General features: G+C 43.0%; 1 protein-coding gene across 4 annotated transcripts in view; it reads right to left on the reverse strand.

Moving 5' to 3' along the window:
• The window catches only part of WDR20 (WD repeat domain 20), a 46,267-nt gene that overhangs the window by 1,715 nt on the left and 19,466 nt on the right, over positions 1-25,086 (reverse strand). The window contains exons 2-4 of one of the 4 annotated variants that reach the window (XM_075282461.1): positions 17,454-17,636; positions 12,422-13,699; positions 2,662-3,361 (exon numbers count right to left, since the gene is read on the reverse strand). In XM_075282461.1, the coding sequence (XP_075138562.1) occupies positions 3,308-3,361; positions 12,422-13,699; positions 17,454-17,636 (1,515 nt within the window). In that variant the 3' untranslated portion in view covers positions 2,662-3,307. Of the gene's footprint in view, positions 1-2,661; positions 3,362-12,421; positions 13,700-17,453; positions 17,637-25,086 lie in introns of those variants that run through there. The other 3 variants (XM_075282462.1, XM_075282463.1, XM_075282464.1) reach the window with 3 other exon arrangements.

Below are 25,086 nucleotides of genomic sequence, written 5' to 3' on the forward strand. Positions count from 1 at the left end.
TGGCAGAGCCCACTGCGCAGGCATCGGAGGTGACGCAGGAGGAAGACAACAGAGAAGGGGAGGATCCAGCCGAAGATAGCGGCGTCGCAGGATAGTGTACTTGAGCTGCAGTGGGCCCGCCCCCATCGTTGCGAGAACTAATTTGCATAAAACTGTAAACTGTATTTCTAAGGAACGACGCGGCAGAGAGCACATCTAAAGGTAAGAGATGAATAGCTTTTCTAAAGCTTATCCACAAAAAAAAGAGGTTTTAAATGGTAGAATCTAGAGATGAGCGAACACTGTTCGTTCGGATCAGCCGATCCAAACAGTACGCACCCATAGAAATGAATGGAAGTACCTGTGACGCCGGCCAAGTCAGCGTCACAGGTGCTTCCATTCATTTCTAACAGTGTTCACTCAGCTCTAGTAGAATCCCTTTAAGAATGAAGGGATTGCAGCACTGGTTTAACACTGCATCCTCTTCCAGGCTTTCATCTCAACATTTGTTAAACTGGGTTGTGCTGGGTTATCAGCACTGCAGATAATTCCATAGATCTAGTGTATCAGTAGGGCCTAACTTTGCATGACTGTAATACTCTTTCAAAGACCCATCTAGGTTACAAGAGTCAATGACATGCCTTACTCATTATTACTACTGCAGCAGTGACAAGGGGTATATAGCACATTAGAGATGTAATGTGACGCTCCATGGCCCCTATGTGCCATACACCTCTATTCTAAATGGAACATCCAGTAGCAACTTAAAAAGCACTGAATGGACCAAAGCGGGTGGCAGCAAAGAATTAAACTGGTGTGTATAATATCATGGCTCCTGGGGATATTGTCACTCCTTAGGAAGAGACCACCATATAGGTGTGTGGAGACTTAAGTTTTTAGCACTCCACTTCGCAAAGGACTATGGGAAGAATATGCAAATCTGTCTTCCATGATGTAATCAGGAAGTCAGCTGCTGCCTCAATGTTGGTAGTGCAGGTAAGTTTTGGTTTTTTTAAACGTAGATTGTGAGCCTCATATGGGGCTCATAATCTACATTTTCCCTTTCAGTAGGTCTTTATGGGAGGAAATCCATACAAACTCTTTGCAGATGTTGTCCTTGGCAGGATTCAAACCCAGGACTCCAGCACCGTATGTCTGCAGTGCTAACCACTGAGCCTCTGTGTTTCCCCAACAATACACATTTTTAGGGCTAGTTCACACGTGGGCAAAGGGGTTTTTGACAGCAGATTTCGCTTCAAAATCAGCCCCTCAATGGAGCCCTATAATGAACTGCTAGCTTTTTTTTAGCTAGCAGAAAAAAAGCAGCAACATGACCTTTCTTCCGCCTGAAGAAAGCAATAGAAGTGAATGGGAGGCAAAAACCGCGCAGTTTTTTCCACGCGTTTTTTTGCAAAAATAAGCGATGCAGTTTTTTGCAAAAAACCGCTAGCATTTTTTTCAGCCCATTCACTTTATGGGAGGGGAAAACAGCCTGGCTTTTTTGGGAAGCGGTTTTCACAAAAAAAAAAAAAAAAGCTTGGCAAGGTCAAAAAAGAAAAAAAATTAATAATTAGGAAGCTTTTTTTCAGGACCAAAATAAGCCAGGAGGTTTTTACGTGTGAACTAGCCCTTAGTCACAAGCTGCATAGACCTCAATGTAAGTTGTGTGTGACTGCAAATCTCACATAAGTCAGCCATTTTGTCTGCTGGCAGATTAGACAAATCACGTTTTCTTTGAATGGTTTGATGTTGTGTAGCCCTAACCTAATGGACAAGTGGTAGCAACTACCTCTGAAAGAGTGTCACATTAAATCAGTATCATCAAATATGGTCAGGGATAACTGACAGAACTCTCCCTGCTCCCATAAAAATATCATGTCTTTGTTGTCGAGCTATTAATTTATTTCACAATATGCAAATGATTCTGGGCCACTGTACCTCCATTTCTCCAATCTGCTGAGCTTCACCCTACTAGAATATGCCCACTCAAGCAGTGTGTTAGAACAACCAAGCCACCTCAGTGCTCCAGACTTCACATGTAGAAGGCAGCCTTACACCCTGGAGAACTTGATAATAAGGATGCTGGTTTAAGACAATTCACTCAGGTAAAAGACTCTCAAACAAAAATAAAACACCAACTAAAAGCTTCTAAATTGTCATGTTGTGGATATGAAAGTTTAGATGATTTAACACAACCATGTAGGTTTTGTTTTTTTTTGCATTAGATGTAAATGACAACGCAAGGATGGTCGCCGTTAGGAAACCTAGAGACGGTGGTGTGTCTTACCGCAACAGTAAATACATTTATTAGAGCTCAGAGCACAGTGAAATATCATCTGACCAATAAGACAGAAGGCATATGCAAAAACTTTTAATATTAATATGTATATTTTAATTAGAAATCACTATTTTCATATAATGAAAATGACTAGTGTAATGATCAAAATCCCCGCAGCCCATCACTCAATTACATTATTTATACATATAATACAGAGGCATTAGAAACCACAATATTAAAATAAATGTTTAATAGATACAAAGGATATTTATCTTCACAACAGTTTCCTTTTTCTCCTGGGATTTTTTTCCTCTTTTTATTATTTTATATTACACCCAAAGTAAAATTTCTCAACTTGCATTTAACTTTTTTAAGTGCAAACATTTTTCTTTTAATTAAAAAAAAAAAAACAAAAAAACCTAAAAATTGCAGCTCCCATCTTCCTGAAAAATTACATTTCAAGTCACTGGAGATAATGACTGCTTTCCTATCAAGTGCATTCCAGATGCTCATCTAAACCATTGAAGTAGGTTATACAAAAAAAAAAAAAAAAAAAAAAAAAAATCAGTGCAATACACACAATGGTGGATTAATTCTTAATAACCATCTAATTAAAAAAAAAAAAATTACTGGGGATTTTCAATAAGCAGACTTTATTTTACATTATATTTATAAAGATTAAATTACATTAAAGTTGAAAGGTAGAAAGCAAAGAGGAATGAATGGACTAGTATTGAATTCCACTGTAACGGCTAAGGAAGTTGTGTTTATTGGAGACTTTTTTTTAATATATATATACACGCACACATATATATTTCTTGGGTGAGTAGTCGTGAGGACTAAAGACCAAGCTAAAAGAAATTCTCTGCCGAGTATATCCTGTCATGTGTGATTTTTTTTTTTTCCTGTATATTTCTTATTAAATAGAAATCCGTATAGACATTCTGCCCATGTTCTACTCTGATGCTCTGTGGCGGAAGAGCAGCTCCTGGTTCCTCTGTCTTTACGTCTGCTCCTGTAGTGTATGTCTCTCTAGCGGTAGTGTCATGGCTATACTACTGTTCCACTTGGAGAATTCGCTTGGTTTTGGGATGATAATAAACCCTGTGGACAAAGCATTTTTTAATTAATCGTGAACAAAAATGGATTAACCCAAAAACATTAAGTCAACAAATTCATAAGCATCCTCAGGTGCTAAAGCTGGGGCCCCACGGGACATAAACGCCGCGATTTGCCTGCAGCGGAGACGCTGCAGGAAAAACTGCAGCATTGTACAGTGCAAGCAAAGGGGATGGGACTTGTACAAATCCCATGCCCACTTTGCGGAAAAAACGTCGTGTGGACACGCTGCAATTTGCAAAGCCGTTGCGGCTTTGCAAATAGCAGCATGTCAATTATATCTACGGAAACGCTGGCGGCTTTCCCATAGATATGTGAACAGAAAGTCTGCAGAGGAAAACTCTGAACTTTCTCTTAAAAGCGCTGCGGAAAGAACCGCAATGCTTTCACGCAGTGGTTCTTTCCGCAGCGCTTTAGCACTGCAATTACGGCCCGTGGGGCCTTAGCCTAAACCAGGTTTTGTGCAGCAACAGGTTTTTCTGCTTCACAAAGGGAAAGTGTTGGGCAGGGGGTGGGGAAGGAGGAGGGGGGGGGGGGGGAGAAAAAAAAATGAAAAAAAACCCCACACACAACAAAACCACACACAAGAGATAAGTCTGTTAGATATAGTGCAGAAAAAGGGCATGGATCTATAAAACAGTTTAAAGGCTAAAACCCACATTGCAGAAAGTGTTTTTTGTTGAGTTTTTTTGCGCCAAAGGTGAGAGTGGCTTGAAAAGTAATGGGAAATATAAAGCAAGTGCTCAAACATTTCCATTTGGAAAGAAACAAAAAACCAAAATCTGCAACTTTAAAAAGATGCATTTCTGCAGCCTTGAAGAAAAAGTCAGTTTCTCCATAGCGAACAGTAAGCGCCGCATTTATTGTCTGCTGTTAATAATAAAGAATATACCACTGGCTGCTAGCAGTTCCTTTAAGTGTTTTTATAAATCCACTTTTAGGAGTTGAGCCTTACTATAAAAATATTCTGTAGCAAGGTGATCACATTTAGAGAGCATTCACACGGAGTAACGTGGTTCTGATTCTGGCACGATAAATTGCGTAAGAATCAGCGCTGCAAAACAGAATCCCATTGACTTCAATGAGTTCCGTCTAACGCGCGTAACATTGAAATCAATGGGAGACTTTAACACATTGATTTCAATGTGCTACGAGCGTTAAATGGAACCCATTGAAAGCAATGGGATTCTGTTTTGCAGTGCTGATTCTTACGCGAGTTATCTTGTCAGAATCAGAACCACGTTACTCCGTGTGAATGTTCCCTTAGGGTATATGCACAACAAATTTATGGAGACATTCTTTCATTACTGCATTCATCTGAACCACTCTTAGACACTGAACAACTAGACTACTGCTTTTGTCCTGACCATATGATATGGCAGGGAGGAATAACCGGTCTGTATTCTGCAGTCAGAAGTGGACAGGCTGCACTGTGTATGAATGGGTGTTAAGGAAACAGCGTAGTACTGGGAGCCGTGCCCTTTCCAAGCTCCAAGTTATGCAAGTAGAGTAGCTTGCTGTGCTATGTTCTTTCCATAACTCCCATTCACTTCTATGAATTATGTATACAGCATCGCCCAACCAGCACAGCCAATTCGGTAATACCACCCTTCTCTGGCCACAGCATATGGGCAGGTAGCCTAACTTTTATAATGGGCTAATCCTTTCAATAAGTTATTTTCATCTGGAGTTAAAGCAACTTAGCTTGCATATTCAAAATTCTTTTGGTTGTTGCTTTGTCTATCACTTGAAGCTACTGCCCCCCACCCCTCCTTCACTAATACATTACATGCCATTTATAGGGGTTTGTTTTAATTAGGAAGGTGGTGGAGGGAATTCCAGCCAGCTCTCTTAGGGCTCGTTCACACGGTGGCAAAGGGGCGGATTTTGACAGCAGCTTTCGCTTCAAAATCCGCCCCTTTACAATGGTGGTCTATGCAGACCGCTGGGCTTTTTTCCGCTAGCGGCGGGCTGCTGCTAGCGGAGAAAAGAAGCGACATGTCCTATCTTCAGGCGGACGCACCCTCCTGTGTCGACTCATTCATTTGAGCCGACATAGGAGGGGAAAGCCGTGACGGTCACGGCAGGCGGGTTTTGACCAGAGAGAGAGACACGTCTCGCCACGTCTCTCTCTGTGTCAAAACCCGCGTGGTCGGTTCACGTGTGAACTTACCCTTAAAGGGAATCCGCCTTCTCCTTAAGGCATATTTAACAGTTTGCACCATGTTACAGAGATGCATAGCTTGGTTATGTAGGGGCACTATTCTTGCCACTGAGACCCCTACCATCTCCTATCTGTGCCACCCTATGCAGTGGGAGTTTATCTGCCCACTGTTATGACATCACCCATCCTCCTTGAGCAGAACACCCAGTACACCATAAGAAAGGTATGTTTATGACTAATATGGTGAGAACAGTTGAATGTTTGGAGGAGGTGGCAGACTAATTGTTTTATTCATCGATAGGGAATTAAATCTCAGATACAGGTTCCTTCATCCTAGTCGGTCTCAGATCCATTTTGCAATTAAAGGATGCCTAACCTATGAAAAAATCTTGTCTAAAAATCAATAGTACAGGGTGTGCGCTCTCTGGCTATTATGTGGCTTGTATGTTACATTTAGAAGTTGTATTTCAGCTGTAGTTTTCAGTTCTGTCTGAGCTAATGGGTGGACACTAGTAACTACAAACTGCTTACAGCAAGTAGAGGAGAATCTGCTCCATAACGAAGTCTCACTCAGAAACAGCCCCAGGACAAAATATTGATTTCAATACTTTGGTTGTGATAGACAGCTCTTGTTTAGCTCTAGCATCAGATTTAGGTGGAGTTTCTGCTTCCTCTGTTAAACCCCCCTTCCCAACACCCAATTTGGCTTCTAGCAAGACAGATCTAGTAGAATTTCAGGGAAAAGTTCAGTTTAGCATAATGCAGTAGCCTACAACCAGTGGCTCTCCAGCAGGTGAACACATCCCTACATGTTTGGTCATTAGTGGTCATAGCTTACTACAATTTCAAGTTTTACAACAGCCAGTAAAAAGGGTACAGTTTCATGTGGAGGGCCTTCAAATACCTTATAAAAATGAGGCTAAAAAAAAAAAAAAATCCCACTAAAGCCTGAAACCCTGAATCCCGAAAAAAAATGGTTCTCTCTATGTGAGTAGAATGGTTATTCTTATGGTAGGTCATCAACTGAAGTTCAGTAGGGATCCAAGGCTCGGGACTTCTGTGGATAAGTTGTTTGAAATGGTTGCCAAGCCTCCCTCCTCTCCTCCCCCCCAGAATAAATGCAACTGCAAGCGCTGTGCCATAAAGGCACACGGATCCCCTTAGACTATAATGGGGTCCATGTACTTGCCACCAGATCTCCGCAGGGATCATGCGGACAGGAAAGTAGTTCACAATCTACTTTCTTGTCCGCATGATTCATGCGAGCAGCACTTGGCAAGCACATGGACCCCATTATAGTCTATGGGGATCCGTGTGCCTTTACGGCACAGCGCTTGCAATTGCGTCTGGTATTCTGTTCGGAGGGTCCTCATGCGGACTCCCAAGACGGAATACCAACGCAGATGTGAACGAGGGGTGATAACACAGCTTAACCCATTCACTTGAACAGGTCATTGGTCACATGGCCTATGGAGTGCCACTAAAAAACAGATAATCTGTGGGGTTCTCAGGTGTCATATCCTTTATGATCAGTCATAAATTGACTTTCACTGTGGATGTGTCAATAAGCCCCATATATATGGAGTTAATGGGAGAGAGATTTGCACTTCAACACAAAGTTATGTTTCCTATGCCACTAACTGCCTTAATACAATTGGTTTAGAAGAACTTTGCTTCTTTGACGGGAGCGTGCCACCACCAGAGGTTTATGGTGCAGATACTCACACTGGACCTGGAATGGAGAAAAAAAAACAAAAAAAAAAAAAACTGCTGCTCAAGGACCATGCATGCAGCAGCACATATCTGAGTGGATTATGCTTTCCTCCAGTCACATGCACATTCAGACATTGATGTTAGGCTATGAATTAGGGTTATAAATCAGCTCCCTCCCTAAAAACCACTGCACAAACTAGATAAGTGAAGATAGCAATACCAAGTTTGTCATTTTTAGGTTTGTTCTCACTGGCATTCCCCCTGCAGTCATCTTGCAAAGACTCCAATAGCTCTGTGCTGTAACGGTGAGGACTGCTGTTGCAGGCTGACTGTGCCAGCGAGTACGGAGCTAGAATGTACACATTCAGTGTCTTCACTTATCCAGCCATTGCAGTTATTTGAGGGAGGGGATAAACAGTGACAGGTTCCCTTTAGAGAAAGTCACAATCATAAAACAAAAAAAATGCTCCTGTGCATCTATACAAGGTTCTAGCCATTTTACCTGATAAAGCTGCACTAGCTGCTCCTGTAACATATGACTTCACATGTATTACTGTCAATTAAAAGGAACACTATATGTAAAGACAGACCCTGAAACTGTACAAAAACCTAATGCATTGGCTGAGGGGGCAGAGCAGGATTCAGGGATACAGAGAATAAGGATGACCCCTTGTGTCTCGCTCTGTCCCTTCAGTCAAGGTGCTAGACATATCACACTGCATGTCCTCTAGTACCACACCTATTTGCACCGCCCCATTCTCAAGAGAAAAGCTGTACATTTACAACAGGAAGTTAGGAAGTTGCCACTTACCTGGACTGGGCCTCCGACCTCTACACTCTAGATTTGCGCCATTTTTGGTACTGCATACTCATCTCTCAGAAACATTTGAAATTTTAGCAATTTAGCCTCAGAATACTTACACTGGATATGTCATCAAGTGAAGATGACTGGATTTTTTTTATGTTTTTTTGTTTTTGTTTTTAAACATGAGAAAATGGATGTTCCTTATACCAACCAGCACCCCTCACCTTTCCCACATCCGTAATGCATACAGACCCCCCCCCCCCCCCAAAGGCGATGAGTCAACCAGACAAATTAAGAGCTGCCTGTTCAGAGAGTTCGCTCCCACTTATTAGAACAAGGTATTGTAATCCTGTGTATATAACATACCCCATCTATATATGTTGTACCACTTTAATATATAGATAGGGTACATTAAGCACAAGCCACATGGATTTCCAAGTACTAACATGATTCATCACCGGAGTACCTACAACACAGTGATGGTGGGTAGATTGCGGGCCACAAAATCATCTATCACCTGTGTTGTCGTGTCCTGCTATCTTAGTGCTGAATGTCGGATAGTATGAACTAGGTGGAGAAACAGCAATAGTACTTGGAAATCCATATGTCATTTACTTATGGGAAGAAGTAGGGCTGGGCAAAAACTAATATCAGGATAACCAATGTGATTTTGTTCAAGCATGTTATTACAATCTTCACAAGGTTCTACCTGAAGTTTTGTTTGGATGGAACACATTGGAATGGCTATTATACCTAGTATAATTAGGTGAGGTGATAAATGGCGTTACTCACCTCTCCTGGGCTCCAGCACAGCTCTTCTACCTGATGTCAGGGACTGCAAGACCTGTGATTGGCCCTCACAGGCATCAGTAATCGCAGACATCAGTCAGAAGCACCGAAGACTGCTGAGAGTTGCTTAAGGGCGGAGAGTGTATATTTGGTCACTTCCCCTGAGCCTCCGGTTATTATACTCTCGAGTCTGAAGAGATACCAGAGTACAATAGCAGTTTCAGTTCGGTCTGAATGAAAAGGCAAGAGGACTCTCGCTAGGTTCACCCAACACGTACTCTTGCTGTAAAATGGATGTGGTTTAAAGGGGGCAGGGCCTAAATAAATTGTCATTAATTGTAAATCAAGGTAAAATGCTTGATATATTTTGATATAGGTCAGAATATAAAAAAGTATATATTCTCTATTACAGAAATAAATAGAAAAAAAACAAAAACCAACCCCACACAGCAAAGGTATCACTATAGTCGTGCTTAAAGGGATCCTATCATTAAAAGTCATTTTTTTCTGGGTACCACATAGGAATAGCCTTAAGAAAGCTTATTAGTCTCCTGCCTGTCGTAGTTTTCTCCACGCCCCCGTTCGCTTACAATCCCGGTTCTAGTCGGTATGCAAATGAGTTCTCTCGCAGCACTGGGGGCGGTCCTCCGCACTCAGACAACATTGGGGGCGGCCCCAATGCTGCGAGAGAACTCGCACCAGCGAGTCAGGAACATTATCTTCACCGTTGTCTTCCGGCTGGTTCAAAGTGAAACGCATGTGTAAGTCAGCTCTGCCCGCGGGGCGCAAGCAGAGTCGACTTCACACGTGGGCGGCCATTTTTTTGGTGGCTGGCCGTAATGCACGCATGCGCAGTACGCTCCTGTAGGTCTCTGGAACAGACCTACAGGAGTGTACTGCACATGAGCACATATGCAGCTGCCACCAAAAAAAATGGCCGCCCACGTGTGACGTTGACTCTGCTCACGCCCTGCGGGCAGAGCCGACTTGCGCATGCGTTTCACTTTGAATCAGCCTGAAGAAGACGGTGAAGATGATGTTCCTGACTCGATGGTGCGAGTTCTCTCGCAGAATTGGGGCCACCCCCAATGTTGCCTGAGCGCGGAGGACAGCCCCCAGTGCTGCGAGAGAATTCATTTGCATACCGACTAGAACCGGGATTGTAGGCGAACGGGGACGCAGAGAAGACGACGAAAGGTAGGAGATCAATAGCCTTTCTTAAGGCTATTCTTACGTGGTACCCAGAAAAAAAAATGACTTACTGATAGGATCCCTTTAAAATAACCTACATATTACTAGGCCTTGTTTAATAATGCGGGAGCTGACAGACACCCTTAAAATCAAGCAGAAAATGCAAAGAAGCCTAAAATCAAGTCAAGCTTAGGATATGAGCACAAATCTTACATCACTTTGAAGAATGTGGGGCTCCAGTAACTAAGCATAGAGGCCATGATATAAAACACTGGTGAATAGTTATGTTCATTGACATATTGTCAATGGCTGTCCAGCTGTTTGGGAAACAGTCATAGTGCACCCCCTCCCACCCCCACTCTACTTCTCAAGCATAGGAAAGTTTCCCCCAGAAAATTACCCTGAGGGCATCAGCCCCGGTTTGCCAAGTGTGGACACTCATCCTGTGGCCCATACTGATGTCTAGGATAACTGCAGTCACGGCGCAGTAACGTCTGGCACACAAGTGTATGAATAGCCAGCATAATAAAGGTGCATACCTGCTGCAATGTCATATTTTTAGAAATGTATATAATTTTAGTAGAAAATAAGGGAATTATTTTTCTATTTAGAGTTTAAAACCAACACCCAACGTATCTGTAGTAACACCTTAAGATCTTCTCCCATCCAGAATCAAATGAGTGTTCATACAAAGACTTACAAGGAGGAAAGCCCACCTCCAAATCTCCTCAATCAGAAATTAAAAAAAGTTATTGTTTGCACTGAAGCACAGGGCAATAAGGGCAGAATTTACTGCAATATAAAACCCCCATAAGATTCAGATCCATCTGTCAGTATAGCCAAGTCCACTATTATTCGGGAACAGAATGGGGTTGCTGCCTATTAGGAGGCTTTAACACCAACCCTAAAGCTTCCACTACAGCTCATTCCATACAAGTGTCACTTTGGAACGTGTGGTTTTTTTTCTTTACTATTTCTACATATCCCTGGCTTCTCTTGGGTTCCATCACTTCTATGCTACAGTCACACAAAGCTGCATGCAGAATCCAGACACATGCTACTTGGGACTTCCAAGCATCTCGTGACCTCACAGCTAAGCTAACATCCTATTACAAAGAAGTTATGTGCAAGCTGATATTACCTATAACGTAAATCCTACAATATAGCCAAATCCCATCCAAACACTGAACCAGTAGGGTCGGCAACAACAGGGGAGCCTCGACTCAAGCAGCAGTCAATGGGATGCCAAATGCAGCTTTGGATGTGACTGGCGTACAAGACATGTAATTTGCAATCCATACCACGTGGAAGTTAAATCTAGATGTAAACCTGAAGTGGTCCCATAAATCTCAGGACGGCTAGGGTTGCCTTGAGCCCCTGTAGGTTTACCACTGGTGAGGTGAGCACCTGGACTGCTGCACCAAGCAGAACATCTAAATTATTTAAGAGCTAAAAATAGGCAAAAAAAAAAAAAAAAGCCAGAAACTATTAAAAATGCATATAGAAAAAAAAATAATCACTATGAATTTTTTTTGTTTTTGTTTGTTCCGTGGTTCGCTGACTGGCAGATCAGTCAAGTGTTATAAGAAAGAGTTACACATTAAGAATACTAAAGAAATCAAGGTAACCGTTTTATTTACAGAAATACAGATCTTATTAGCTGAATAGGAGAAACTTGTGTCCATGTTGACTTCACTTCTAGATTAATTCAAGTACACTTTTTTTTCTTTATCACCAGTACATTAACAAATGCCTCCACATAAGCCGGGCCGCGGTTGGTCCCCCTGTAATCTGCATGCCTCACTACCCCTCCCCCACCATAGTGAATTCCGCCTGAAAATTGGTTGGGCGATTTACACATTTAGTATCTCACACAATGTACAGTGTTCTGGTTAATGTTAGGGGTTTTTTTTGTTTGTTTTTTTTAGCTTCTCTTTGGTTGGCACAATATGCTTGATATTACATGTAATTTTTTTTTTGTTCCAAACATACGATTTTTTGCTGTGGCAAAATTTCAAATGATTCAAAACGGTATGACATGCAGTAACCAAAATATGTCTCAAAAAGAAAAAAAAATAAAAAAAAAATTAACAGCTCTCTACACTGAATGGAAAGAAACGTTGGCATTATCCCAACAGCTTGAAGCGGACCCATCACATACCCACTGCGGAGGCTGTCTTTTTGCAAGGTCAACCAATAAAACAGCCAATTTGCGGAGAACCAGTGACGTCCTTAATGCAGAAGGATCTAGCTTTGACGTCAACTGATCAACCCATATTGGGTTTGGCCACACACAAAATGACAGTCTCCTCGGTGAGCAGGTGGCAAGTCTTGGATGACCACAAATTCTAATCTTGATGCAGCATTAAGGATTAAAACTTACCACTTTACCAGGCCTTGCCCATGTGCAAATAAATCCTTCCTGACAAGCAGTGACTATACAGTCTTCAAGAAAAATAAGCACAGTTAGTCTTTCATGTGCTATCTTTTTACAGATAAGAGGCTCTAACAAAGGTACATCTTCCATTCTAGGACAGAGGGCAGTCCCCAACGTTTTAGCAGGGTCCGTTTTGTTTTTTGTAACTAGGTTTAGTTTGTCGCTACTCTTGCTTGATATATGTCCCATACTGTGGTTCCTCTTGTGGTCTTTGTCATGATGCCTCTCCTTGCGGTCATGAATGGATAGAGTGGCAAACTTGCTGACACCGGACGCGATGGCGCTGTCCACACTGCTTTTGCTGCCAGTGTTGGAGACAGCAGAGTGGGGAAGGCTGTTGGACCTTGGAAGAGGGGGAGGTATGGCATTGCCTGGTGTTGTGATACTGTTGCCGTTACTTCCTGGGTTTGCAGGACCACCTCCGGCAGGTGGGCTTGTGGCGTTCATGACATTGGTATGTGTCCTTGTTCTTGACAGAGGTTGATGAGGGAAAAGGATGTCTTCTGTAAGGTCCCATAAACACAGCTGCGTATCTTGGCCTACTGAACCAAATCTATAAGTCACACTAACTGGGCGACTGTCAGTAGAGTTCCTTTTGGACAGCCTCGACTGTGTACTGTTTGCCCTATCTCTACCAAAGCTGATCAGTTCTTGAAAATCTTCATCGCTTCCGCTGAACTCCATAGGGTCAGTCTCTTCCACACTGGTGGTATTTGGGTCAAATGCCACCACACTAACCCAAGATTTGTGTCCCTGACCTCTGGCTATTACACGACAGTCAACAAAGGACCAAACTGTCACCAAGTCGTCCTCTCCACCAGTTACTATATACTTCCCATCTGGGCTCCAGCACACACATAGGAGCCCTCCAAAGTAGCTTTTCATAGTACCATGCAACTCCACAGAATCGAAGTTAAACACACGTAGAAAGCCATCTTGGCTCACACAGGCTAAGAATTTCCCATCTGGGGAAAAAGCAAATTCGTTAAGGGCTCCCTCTCCGACAGTCCATTTCAGAAGAGGGTTTCGGGTGGACTTGCTCTTGCATGTATGAACAGCAAAGCTTTCTCCTTGCTTAAGTAGCTGGTAATGGGGTGCCGTGGTGCCACACGTGTGTTCCACATTATACAAATACATGTTCCCACTGGAATGAGCTACAAGAAAGAGGCTTTCGGAGCCTGGAACCCATTTTACACAAGTTACTCTTGACTTGTCTATTAGCCTCTGTTGAAGACAAGAGAAGTAAAAATGATAAAATTAGACGTGAAATATGTTTACATAGAGTTAAACAAATGTGGTTTATCAAATTGGGACGTGCAGACTAAACCTTCTCCAAGAAGACTTCAAAAAGAAGTTTACATATGCAAACACAATGAAAAGTTGGTTGGTTTTCTAATAACTAGCTCATCTAATATGCCAAGTTTCCATTCATTGATTACGCAAAGATCTTGAAACTCCATCCTGAATATGCCCTGGCTAAGCCATGCACCTATATCTCTCTGAAGAGAAGCCATGAAAGTTTCCATTAATGATAGCAAGCAGAAATTGTTAAAATAAAGTGGCAGAATCCTTAAGTTAAAAGGTTAATCTCTTATGAATAATGGCCACAATGAAAGGGACTGACCCATCAAGACAACCAGTGTAGACCTGACAGTGATCTGAAGATGCAGGCTAGAGAAAAAAAATAAATAAAATTACAGTCTTCCATGTTGCCATTACTTTATGATTTGTGGGGTTCCAGTGCCTGGGACAAATCTGTGTGAATATCCCTTAAGAAACCATTACTTCTAGGTAAGAACACAGACTCATGGAGGCGATATGTAGAGGCACCTATTCGAAACGGCCGTTTCGAATAGCACGCATCCACAGGAATGCATGGAAACGGCCGGCACGCCGACTTTGCCGGCTGCTTAACCCCTTGCGTGCAGGCTGCGTCCATCCCTATGGGTGTGTGCAATTTGAAATGGGAGTTTTGAATAGTACTCATCTCTAGCACCTATGCATCAGATATAGAACCATATTGATCCCCTTCTACCACATAGCTTTGCAGAGATTGTCAGTTCTTTTTACGTCTGAATGGTTTCCATGTAATCTCAGGGAGGGGATACAGTCTTTAAAGGGGCTCTATCATTGCGAAAAGTCATTTTTAACTAAGCACATACATGCGTAGCCTCAGCGCCGCACCTCTAATGAGGTGACCTGAGGCGGCTGCTTCGGGCGGCTTTTTTTTTTTTTTTTTTTTTTTTTTTTTTTTTTTTTTAATACTTTGAACCAGCGCAGGAGAGCTGCTTCTCTCTGCACTGGTTCAGACGTCTGCGTAGGCGGCGTCACTAGGCCGCCTACGCACGCTGATACGTACTCAGACGTCTAGGTATCAGCGTGATAGGTATCTCCTACGCAGACGTCAGCCTGCAGGAGAAGAGGATCGCGGAGGCGGCGGGAGCAACAACAAGATCGGTAAGTATAAAACTTCTTTTTTTGTTTTATAATAGGCCGCTACCTGCTGGAGTATCTCCAACAGGTAGCGGCCTATTTACCTACCTCCCCAGACCTGCTCACTGCCGCCCCCGCTTCCCCTTGTACTATAGGCCGCGGAGGCCGGCAGTGAGTAGGCCCGGGCAGGCCGCGATCCCACTACCGCCATTATTATACCCGGGGGTCTTTTCAGACCTCCGAGTATAATAATCGGAGCCCCAGGGGAAGTGAGGGAGCATAATAAACAATGTTACTTACCTCTCCGGGATCCGATGTTACTCCTAGTAGGCTTCGGGCCTATATGGTAATGCCCAGACGTCACGTGGTCTGGAATATTACCATATAGGCCCAAAGCCTGCCCTAGCAGTACCATATAGGCCCGAAGCCTGTGCTAGTAGTAATAGCCTGTTACTGCTAACACAGGCTTTGGCCTGTATGGTACTGCTAGGGCAGGCTTCGGGCCTATATGGTAATATTCCAGACCACGTGACGTCTGGGCATTACCATATAGGCCCGAAGCCTGCCAGCATTAAAGAGGACCTTTTATGGGTTTGGGCACAGGCAGTTTTATGGTATGAGCTGGAAAGCTCACAGTGCGCTGAATTCAGTGCACTGTCGGCTTTCCCGATCTGTGCCCCGGGTGAAGAGCTATTGGTGCCGGTACCGTAGCTCTTCACAGTCAGAAGGGCGTTCCTGACAGTCAGTCAGGAATGTCCTTCTTCCCAGCAGCGCCTATATCGCTGTACTGTGTGAGCGGGGAGGAACGCCCCCCTCCCCTCCTGATAGTGCTCTTCTATGGACGAGTACTGTGAGCAGAGGGAGGGAGCGTTCCTCCCCGCTCACACAGCACTATAGGCGCTGCTGGGAAGAAGGACGTTCCTGACTGACTGTCAGGAACGCCCTTCTGACTGTGAAGAGTTACGGTACCGGCACCAATAGCTCTTCACCCGGGGCACAGATCGGGAAAGCCAACAGTACGCTGAATTCAGCAGTATATGGAACTGCCTGTGCCCAAACCCATGAAAGGTTCTCTTTAACATCGGGTCCTGGAGAGGTGAGCAACAGTGTTTATTATGTTCCCTCATCTCCCCTGGGGCTCCGATTATTATACTCGGGGGTCTGAAAAGACCCCTGAGTATAATAATAGTTCATGGGTGTGCAACTGTGGGGCATAATAGAGCTTGAAGGTTCCACTGTGGCCCCTGTAACCTCTATTATGCCCCACAGCAGCCCCCCTGCAACCTCTATTGTGCCACTGTGGGGCATAATATAGGCTGCAGGGGCCGCTGTGGAATATATAGGGGTTGGGTGCGTGGAGAATTGAGGAGTCAAAGATGTCTATGTTTCAAACTTTACAGAGTCAAGTCACAGCTGAAAGAAGTGGTCATGGCGGTCCAAAGGGAAGAGACTGGAAATGTGGGGAGACGTCTCCTGTGAGTATTACTGCATTGTATTTATTGTAATGTCCCGTCGGGGGGCGTCTTTCGATCGTCCGCCTCAGGCAGCAGAGAGGCTAGGTTCACCACTGCGTAGCCTTTAGAAAGGCTATTCCACACATATCTTTTGTATGTAAATCGTCATATGCTAATTATCCTTTTGGTGTACCCCAGAAGTCTGATTGTGCACCCTCTGCTATTCTTCCCTATGTATGTGTACAGCACAAGCTGCTGCTGATGACTTCCTGTTTGCACACACAGATAGGAGAAAATATCAGAGAAGAGGCTGCTGGGAACTTCCTGTGCTGGCTGGAAGATAATTAGCATATGAATAAAAATGGGCTCATTCAAAAAGCACTGAGGCAATTTACATACAAAAGGTACGTGTGGAATAGTCTTCCTAAAGGCTATGCATGTATGTGCTTAATTAAAAATGACTTTTCCCCAATGATAGAGCCCCTTTAAAGGGCTCCCGTCTAGCTCATAGCTGCAATAGTCTGTTGTAAGAGTTCTGTGTCCGGGAAGAAGCTGCACCAATTCTATAATCACTGCCAATATATAACTTGGGGTATGTTCACACGGTGGAAAATGGATTCCGCGTGTGAACATACCGCATGGCTAGCCGCGATGAAATGTCGATGCAGTGCACTGGCAACCCACTATGGATTAGGCCCAAATGAATGGGCCTAATCAGGTGGGAGTCTCACGCCGTGGCTGACTCCGCGGAAAGATAGGGCATCTTGCTTCTTTTTTTCTGCTACAAGGTAGAGGAAAAAGAAGCCAGTGGCTCCCATTGAAGTCAATAGGAGCTGTTTTTAGCAGCGGATTTTGAGGCAGATTCCGCATCAAAATCCGCTGCCAAAAAAACTGTGTGAACATACCCTAATAGAGTCAAAGGATCACCCAAATCATTCATGAGAAGAAACAAAAACAAATACCCCCCACAAGCACTGTGCTACAGCAGCTCTCACACCAGAGAGGCTGGCATGGAGTCTGCAGTCCCCAATCAGCTTATAAAGTGATCTAGGATGTGGTGATGCAGCCCTGCTCCCATTCCCCACACATACCTCCTCATTAAATAACTTGCTGGTCTCCTTCTTAATGGGGTCTATGAGTTGGACCTGGCCTGCAGAGAAGCCGACAAGTAGAGAAACACTCTCTGCTGTGGCGGTGAGATGATTGAAGTCATGACACGTGGGCTGCGTCCCTTTGTAGATTCGCTTGTCTATCGGTTTGCTCAGATCAGCAGCCTGAGGGGGAAGAAAAACAGTATTTACTATGTATGTATAGACAGTCAGTAACAATATACAAAGGGTCTCTGGTGACAATTATCAGAGGTGACTTCTAATGCAGCATCTCCAGCAGTCAGGAGGAAGCATCTAGCCATGGAAAAGTTCCATTAGTTTGCAGTTTTAGAAGCTCAGAGAGCACAGCCAAGGTCAGCGCTGCAACACGTGAATATTGCTATGGAGATCAGCAGAAAGGGGAAGTCTACACAACTACAATGCAGGTGAAGCACGCCTTAAAGGGAAACAGCAGAGGCAGCCATATTTCTTAAATACACATGGGGCAAATAACAGTCTTCAATCCAAACCTTCTGATGCACAGGTTTCCATTCATTTTACAAGCAGTAAAATGGAAACAATGACCACACAACAAAACTTGCTGGCCGCTCAAGGGGAAAGCGCTTCATGGGCAGGGTTGTGCTATGCAGCTTTGTGAAACAGGAAGTGTTGCCTATGCACTCACCAAGGTTCTCCACATTTGGACAGTGGGCTCTTGGTGACTGGTTCCCTCTCCATGGTCCCAGATGGCTCCAGTGGAGACCACAATATTATATACTAGAAAAGCAGGATCTCATCTCTCAGCACCGCTGCGAGGAAGTCTCAAGACAATTCCGGATTTCTATTTTGTCTTACATATAATGCATTTCAGACTCAGTTGCCAGAGGTTACATCTTAAGGAGTTGTCATCTTGATTTTCATTGGAATTGGTGCCATAAGACCAGAACTTTTCCTATACTCTGCTACACCAAGCTGCAGTATAAAGGCACAGCTGCCAGTATATGTGTGACTGAAGCCCAAGTGTCAGTTTTTACTATTGTCCTAGCATTCTATTTAGAATAAGCAGAATTATTGATCTATTCTTAGAGAGCACTGCAGTGCACAATATATATAGATTATGCAGATAGCATTTACTATAAGTTCTCATGAAGCAGAACCATTGTATAACGTCTGGTCCTAAGATGATCCACAAGGAGCGCCATACGCCACAGTGACACTAGGAGCATCCTGACACAGATGCTCTCATCCACAGTCCTTGGTTGGAAGAGGCGATCATCAAGAACAAAGCTGGAAGGGAAGATGTGTTCTTAATTCCAAATTCATTTCATGTAAATGACTCCTTGCAGTAATCTGCCTCTAATGCTCGCAGGTCCCTAAACCTCCACGTTGTTAATGCCTTCTGCAAATCTACAGAACAGGAAAGAGATGAAAATCCGCTGGCTGGTGGACGCTAATCCGATTTCACATCACTGGGGGAGTCGCTGGGGTGCCAAATGTCAGTATTTCTGCTCTGTAAAAAGCTGCCAGTGAATTCAGAGATGCCGGCAGAATCGCCAAAATGGAGAAGAGGGTTCTCACTACTCCGAGGCTGGGACATGATGCTACAACACCAGTCTATGTCCCACATCTATAATACTGCTATGGGTGGGATACACAAAGTTACACCTGCTTATAGATTTGAGAATCACAACTGTAAGACATGTAAACAAGTATTGTTATTGTGGACATTTATGGCATATTCTATATGCCATGTCAAGCGTCCCACATGGGAACCCTTTAAAGGGATCCTATCATTAAAACTCAATTTTCTCTCACTAACACATCGGAATAGTCTTAAGAAAGGCAATTCTACCTTTAGATGTCTTCTCCGCGTTGCCATTCAGTATAAATCCCGGTTTTCGTTGGTATGCAAATGAGTTCTCTCGCAGCACTGGGGAAGTCCCCAATGCTGTGTAAGCGGCCATTTTTCTTGTGGCCGTGGGCATGCGCAGTCGGCTCTGCCCGAGGCCTAGAGGTTTGACCCCCAGCGCCGGGAGAAGACACGTGAAGAGGACGTTCCTGAAGAAGGAGGCGGCGCCCCCAGTGCTGCGAGAGAACTCATTTGCATACCGACAAAAACCAGTATTTCTACAGAAGGCAGTGCAGAGAAGACATCTAAAGGTAGGAGACGAATAGCCTTTCTTAAGGCTATTCCGAGGTGTCAACGAGAAAAAAAATTGAGTTTAAATGATAGGATCCCTTTAAAATGGACAAATTAAACTTTGCCAATGTATCAGAAAACAGTACCATCTATGTCTACATCACATACAAGGAGGCAGTTTTACCAGATATTTAGCAGAAAATATGTGCCTCTCACCCTAGCAAAGTGAGTACACCAAATCCCAAAAAGGTGATTACTTTGCTTTTATTATAAGTGCAAGACCCTTTCCAGCCATTTTAAATGAACATATGATGGACCAGCCCGCTCCAGTGCTGGACAAGATTTCACTGGGCCCCATCTATACCAAAAATGTACAAATCCACACTAGTGTACTTTTAAAAGGGGTACTGCCATCTCAAGTACCTCATCTATACTGCTAGCTTATGTAAATTCAAGAACTTTCCTAAATACATTAATTTAGAAATGCTGCTTGGTTTCCTGCTAAGCAAGAAGATTCCCCCCATTGTTACACACAGTTTCCTTGGTCCCCGTCCTGTAATATAAGGTTGGAGGGATGGGTCACTGCTTTATATGTGTGTGTGTGGGGGGGGGGGGGGGGGGGGTGACAAAAGCTGTAAGTTACAATCAGTTCAGCTAATTGAAGTTTGGCATTAAAGGCTGGAAAGAGTGTGAACTCTCTCAGCATACAGATAACATTGAATCCATTCTCTATAGAAGCATGGTGACTGTTCTACACAAACCTGTGCAATGAAATATACATTACTGTGCAAATTATTTGATCTGCATTTCTAGTAACGATAAATCTGTCATGGTAAAGGCAATGTCTATATCTGCTGAGGTACTACATAGTGTCCTGTCTATCAGTCAAAGCCGCCCACCAGCTTGTTGAAGAATACAGGAAGAGAGAAGAGATAGCAGGCAAACTAGTCACACAGAGGTGGGAAAACGCCTTTAATCTTTTTTGCTATCATAGTAGGTATATGTAATAATTCAGTAATAACCCAAGATATAAAACACTAGTGATTAGAGACTGGCTACAAAGTCATCCTCAAAAGGGGACGTCTTACTGAATCAGTGTGTAAAAGCCATGGTCCACAAGAGGCTCCCTTGGTAACCTGGTAGGTTAGTCCAATTGCTGCACAATCATATTCATGTCAATGGCCAGCATACCTTTCCCCAGCAGCAGGCACCGAATAGATAAATGCACTGCCAGCAACAAGCTCCTCTGTAATGCAAGTTCAAGGGGGTTCAATAGCTACGTTCAGCTGATGGATGGCCTGGCTTCAATAGAAACAGTGGTTTTGTTCAGCTTTCCAGAAATCCTAAATGGTAACCCTACATGTACATTTAGGAACCCATACACAGCTGTGCCTATGTAATGGAACCTGGCACTTATCACTGGCATTTGGCCTAGCCACTGATGGGGTTCTCTGCGATTTGCAGGATTAATCCAGGTTAATGAGTTAACAGTCTGCATCCAGAACTTACCAGCAGACCCCGGAGTGACCCAGATACTTGGCAAAAATGCTGAATTACTGGATTTGTCCAGTAAGGCGAAATGTATCCAAGGCCAAAACAGGAAACTGATCCCAGAAAGCTGAACTATTGTTAAGAGCAACCATATTGCCAAAGGCCATTTTATCTTTGTGAATAGCTGTATTACAGTCTGCTAAAAATATTACATACTTCTCTCTGCATCTACGGGGCCAAAATTGTACATTCTCTAGAGAGCAAATACAGGCCAAGATCACAGCAAAGCCTCAATCAGAAGAATATATAAGTCTCGCATGAGTCAGCGCCATAACAGGTGCAGGTGCCTGCCTGAGCAGTAGTCGCTGATGCAAGTGACGCCTCTTCCTCCAGCACAGGGGATGAAGCTGCATAGCTGCTGCAAAGTCAAAGTCTCATTACAGTACAAAGAAGACTGTCTGCCATTAGACTGAGCGGGGTGCTGGGACTTCCAATGTAGAGGAAAACCAGTGACTGAAGAGAATGGCAACACCTTACCGAGAGGCAAAGTCTAAGTTTTGCCCCAAAAATGATGGGAGTGGTGAGGGGATGGTGTGAGGGCTCTGCGAACATTTTATGCAGAATTGTCTGGGAGCAATGAAACATAAAACCTCGGTCATGTTTTATTCCTAAATGAATAAACGCTGACAAAGTGAACCATTGAGAGGTGACCAATTACACTGGCGGCATCAGCTTTCAATACACAAAGGAGATTAACCTTTTAATGCAGCAACAGTGCACCGCCGGCTAAGACTGCTACTTTACTCAATACATCACATGGACTGGGCAGGCTGGTCTCCCTGGAATCACCTTCTGTTACATAACCGTAAAATGACAATCCTAGTTTGTCCTCATGAGTGAAATCCAAAAAAAAAGGGTTACCCACTTTATATAATCTATTTTTGTTACACACGCACCAAAAAAATAAGTCGATCACAGGAAAATACACAGCTCAAAGCTGCAATATCAAGGGGAGTCTAACAGCAAGTGTTCATTTTCCTTGCAGTGCCCCAACTGGCTAAATTAAGCATTACATGTTATGCAATGAAATTAGAAATATCAGGTCCTCCCTCGAGGTTCTTGGTAGCCCCTCTCTTGCTAATAAAAAGGGGACTCTGAACAAAAAAAAAAAAAAAAAAGGCTGTTTTTTCCCTCCTGTAAAGTGAGTGGGCTGAAAAAACCGTGTCGCACTTTTCTCCAGGACGTTTTTAAGAAAAAAACAACAACAACAAAAAAAACGCGCGATTGCCATCTCCTATTCACTTCTATTGCTTTCTTCAGGCGGAAAACGCCTGAAGAAAGGTCATGTCGCTTCTTTTTCTCTGCTAGCAGAAAAAAAAAAAAAAAAAAAAAAAAAAAAAAAAGCTAGTAGTCTACATAGACCAACATATAATGGAGGAGGATTATGACGTGGATTCCGCTGTCAAAATCCTCCATGTCCCCGTGTGAACTAGCCCTTAACTAGTTTCCACTTCAGCTATTTTTCAATCTTTACTCTCTGCCTTCCTATATATAAATTTTCTTTCCTGTTCACACAACTACATGCGAGCCTAATTTTTGGGGAACAAGTTATAATTTGCAACAGTATCATTTAATATTCTATATAATGTAGTGGGATGTTGGCAAAAAATAAAATAGGGTGGAAAACTACATTTGCACCACATGGTTATGTTTTTTGTTTTTTTTATGGCATTCACTGTATGACAAAAAGGTCTATAATCAATAGGTTGATAAATTTATACAGCTTTGAGTGTTAACACATTGAAAAAAAAAAAAAAAAAAAAAAAATTCTTGGAGATGCTGTATTCTGACACCCGCAACTTACTTTTTAAATATAAATATATTTTTCCCATATAAGGGGCTGTACAAAGCATCTTTATTTGATGGGCCCGAGGCACTTTACAATACATGGAGGGATCTGTGACAATTGTCACAAATAGAGAATGAAGTATATTTTGACTGTTACAATGAACCGTCAAAAGAATGGTCAAGTGAATAAACCCCATTCAAACATTGAATTTAATGCTGCCGTGTGACTACAGCTTCATTTTAATTTGCAAAGTAAAAACTTGATGAAGGACCCAGAAAGCAAAGGACACTTTGTTTGGCTGCATTACCTCCTGTGGATGGAACAATAAAGATTTAACCCTGGAAAGTGCTGGCTCTCTTGCTTTTTATATTACAGAGGGCACCAATAGAAAGCAAATTACTTTGACATAAGGTCAGATTATGGTGGTAAAATAGGTATAAAAAAGTGACAGGTTTCCTTTAAGGCTCTATCTATTGTGCATGTGGATGTAGATTTTTCCTTTTCCCTTGTATTCATTAACCACATTGGGGACTGCTGGTTCTAAGGTAGTATTCCCAACCAATAGCAATAAATACCAGACTCTGTGAGGGGGAGGGGGCATCTCTGCAGCTGAACAATTGTAACCCCACCAACCTGAAAAGCTTTCGTGTAATACTGCTTTCATAGTGCCCACATTAAATAACCATTATGACACCACCCTCCACTCCTGCCATAATGTCATCTCTAGGATTTCACCACCAGCAAACACACAACACAAAGATATAAAGAACAGATATCTCTCAGATCAGGTGTGGCACAACCAATGCCCTGCCTGATGCCAAAACATAATAGACTGTTTAACAAAAACAGAGCCTAAGACAAAGAGACAATGCAAACTGTGCAAAACATACCAGCACCAACAAGACAAGACAAATATGAAATATTGCATGTAATGCTTTATGTTCAAGTGTACCTCCAGTTATAAAATTACTTTTCTTAAATGAAAAGAACAGGTGAAAATAGATTTTGTAATATATTTTAAAGAGATGGCTTTATCCCCATTTCAGGCAGTTGCTTTCTAAATATTAGTCTATTAAAAAGGAGGGTGACGCTGGGTTCACACTAGCGCCCGGAGTCCGTTCTCAGCTTTCCGTCTTCTGCATGCAGAAGACGGAAAGCTGTCAGAGCGGGTCCGGCCGTGAGCAACGGAGAGCGTTTTATGCTCTCCGCCGCGAAACCGTTTTTTTTAAAAAAAACAGAGAGTACTGCATGACCGACTGTGTCCGGTTTTAAAAAAAACTGGTTTCGCGGCGGAGAGCATGAAATGCTCACTGGCACTCACGGCCAGACATTTTTCAAACCCATTCAAATGAATGGGCATGATAGATTCCTGCAGTTTTCCATCTCCTGCCTCGGTTTTGGGCAGGAAACGGAAACCTGCAGAACGGAGACCGGGCGCAGATGTGAACGAGCCCTTACTTGCAGCAATTATTTGAGTGTCTTTTCTGTTAAAATCCAACAAATATCAAGGTGCTGGTTCAATTCTTGACTATCCACACTAATTCAAATATAACACCAATTGGAATCGATATCATAAAACATAATCTTTAATCATTTATATTAAAATACAATTATAAATATGTGCAGGGAAGAAAACATGAAGGCCAATGTGTTCAGTAACAAAAACATAGGCACGGCGGCCTCCAAGAAAAATAAACCATTCAACTCACCACTCTGTTGTTGTAGGAGTTGAAATTCAGAAAAGATGGAGGTCGACTGTGAATAAACTTGACCATTCAAAAAGGTTAACCCCATAGATCTGAGGCCATAAATATATACATTCAAACAGGTTAAGTCAAAACAAGTCAGGAAAAAACTAGACAGTGCGTATTGCTGTCAAGTCCCTAAATACCTAACTCAGAACCAATACCCTAATGCATATTGGTCTGACCGGAACCTCTCCCTGCATATATGGCCACTCTATGGGAGAAACCAGGTAGTACACTCAAAGTGAAATAAAATGAAATGAGCATACCACCCGACATGCATGTTTCGCCGGGGTTAACATTAAACTAACAACCCTGGTTCATCAGGTGTTAAAGGTGCTCCAAACAACCGCCAGAGGATATTTGAAAGAATTACTACGAGCCATATACACCACATACAATATGCATTCA

This window comes from Leptodactylus fuscus, chromosome 7 (genome assembly GCF_031893055.1).
Source record: "Leptodactylus fuscus isolate aLepFus1 chromosome 7, aLepFus1.hap2, whole genome shotgun sequence".
In the NCBI taxonomy this organism is placed as follows: domain Eukaryota; kingdom Metazoa; phylum Chordata; class Amphibia; order Anura; family Leptodactylidae; genus Leptodactylus; species Leptodactylus fuscus.